Source organism: Bison bison, unplaced genomic scaffold (genome assembly GCF_000754665.1).
Source record: "Bison bison bison isolate TAMUID 2011002044 unplaced genomic scaffold, Bison_UMD1.0 scf7180017864389, whole genome shotgun sequence".
Taxonomy (NCBI): Eukaryota; Metazoa; Chordata; class Mammalia; order Artiodactyla; family Bovidae; genus Bison; species Bison bison.
In genome coordinates, this window is record NW_011494961.1 from 8,528,576 (window position 1) to 8,529,885 (window position 1,310).

At 63.1% G+C, this 1,310-nt stretch overlaps 1 protein-coding gene across 2 annotated transcripts in view; it reads left to right on the plus strand.

The window, feature by feature from the left end:
• Positions 1-329: 329 nt before the first annotated feature.
• The window catches only part of LEF1 (lymphoid enhancer-binding factor 1), a 116,478-nt gene continuing 115,497 nt past the window's right edge, over positions 330-1,310 (plus strand). The window contains exon 1 of one of the 2 annotated variants that reach the window (XM_010858557.1): positions 330-829. In XM_010858557.1, the coding sequence (XP_010856859.1) occupies positions 617-829 (213 nt within the window). In that variant the 5' untranslated portion in view covers positions 330-616. The remainder of the gene's footprint in view (positions 830-1,310) is intronic. The other variant, XM_010858556.1, reaches the window with a different exon arrangement.

Consider the following 1,310-nt stretch of genomic DNA (forward strand, 5'->3'; position numbering starts at 1 on the left):
CTTTTTTTTTTTTTTAGTCCTCCAGGAAGTGGACATTTCATTATCTTCTGATTCTCCTTACACCGTCTCTACTGGGGTAAACGGGGCCGTTTTGCCCAGCTCGCTCCTTCTCTCGGGAAACAAACTCCTGGACCGTCATCCAGGGAAGCTAAGGTGGAGAGATTTGCGAAGAGTCGCGCCGACAGACCCTCCCCTGCACTTTGGAGAGTCGAAATCTCCTCCAGAACCGGCGTCCTCCGCGCGCAGACCCCGGAGACGCCGGGGCCGTGGGGCGGCCGCCCTGACAGCCTAGCCTAGCGCGCGGCACAGACGCCCCCAGAGGCGCCGGCCGCGGCGGTCCTCGCCGCCCTGTGTTGTTCGGCCTCGGGGACGGGCGCCGGCGTCGGTCTCCGCCGAGTGGGAAGGCGCGGGCGGCCACCGGGGCTCGGGTGCCGCTGCAGCAGCTCCGGCCGCCGGCTGCCAGCCCAGCGCTCTCCAGCCCGGCTTCCGCCCTCTCTACTCCCTGACGCATCCTTCCAATTCTCCTTTTCCTCTCCCCCTTTTCGTTGATCCCTTCTCTTTTCTGCTGTTGCCTGGGGTGCTCCCCCCGCGGAGCGGAGATTACACAGTGGTCGGGATGCCCCAACTCTCCGGGGCAGGCGGCGGCGGTGGGGGGGACCCGGAACTCTGCGCCACGGACGAGATGATCCCCTTCAAGGACGAGGGCGATCCTCAGAAGGAGAAGATCTTCGCCGAGATCAGTCACCCTGAAGAGGAAGGTGACTTAGCCGACATCAAGTCTTCCTTGGTCAACGAATCCGAAATCATCCCGGCGAGCAACGGACACGAGGTGAGCCGGCCGCTGCCCCATCCCTGAGAGGCGTGCCGGGTCCCGGGGAAGAGCCGAGGGAGGAAGGGAGGGAAGGCGCCGGGCAGCCCGGGTCCCCGGTAGGTCTGCTGGGAGCGGGATGGGGGGTGGCTGGGCTTCTGGTCTGCGTTCTTCCTGTGTGTGGGGTGGAGGGGAGTGCAGGGAAGCGTCCAAGTGTATCAGTTTTGGCGTTCGGTGACTAAACCGTTGGTTTGCGGCCAGGAGAACCTGCGCTTAACCCACTGACGTTTCGCCTTCGGCCTTTTTGGTGGGGTTCAGAGGGTGCAGTGCATTAAGGCGAGGATGTCTGAACAGCGGTCCTGAGAAGTTCTCCCGTAGGACGGAAAACAAAGTGCACCCGCTATCTCTCGGTAGATGTCTCTGCAAAAGTGCGTACACCACCAAAGGCTTAGGTACAGACGAGCAGAGCCGCAGGGAGAGAGGAAGGGGTGGCGGGCCCAAC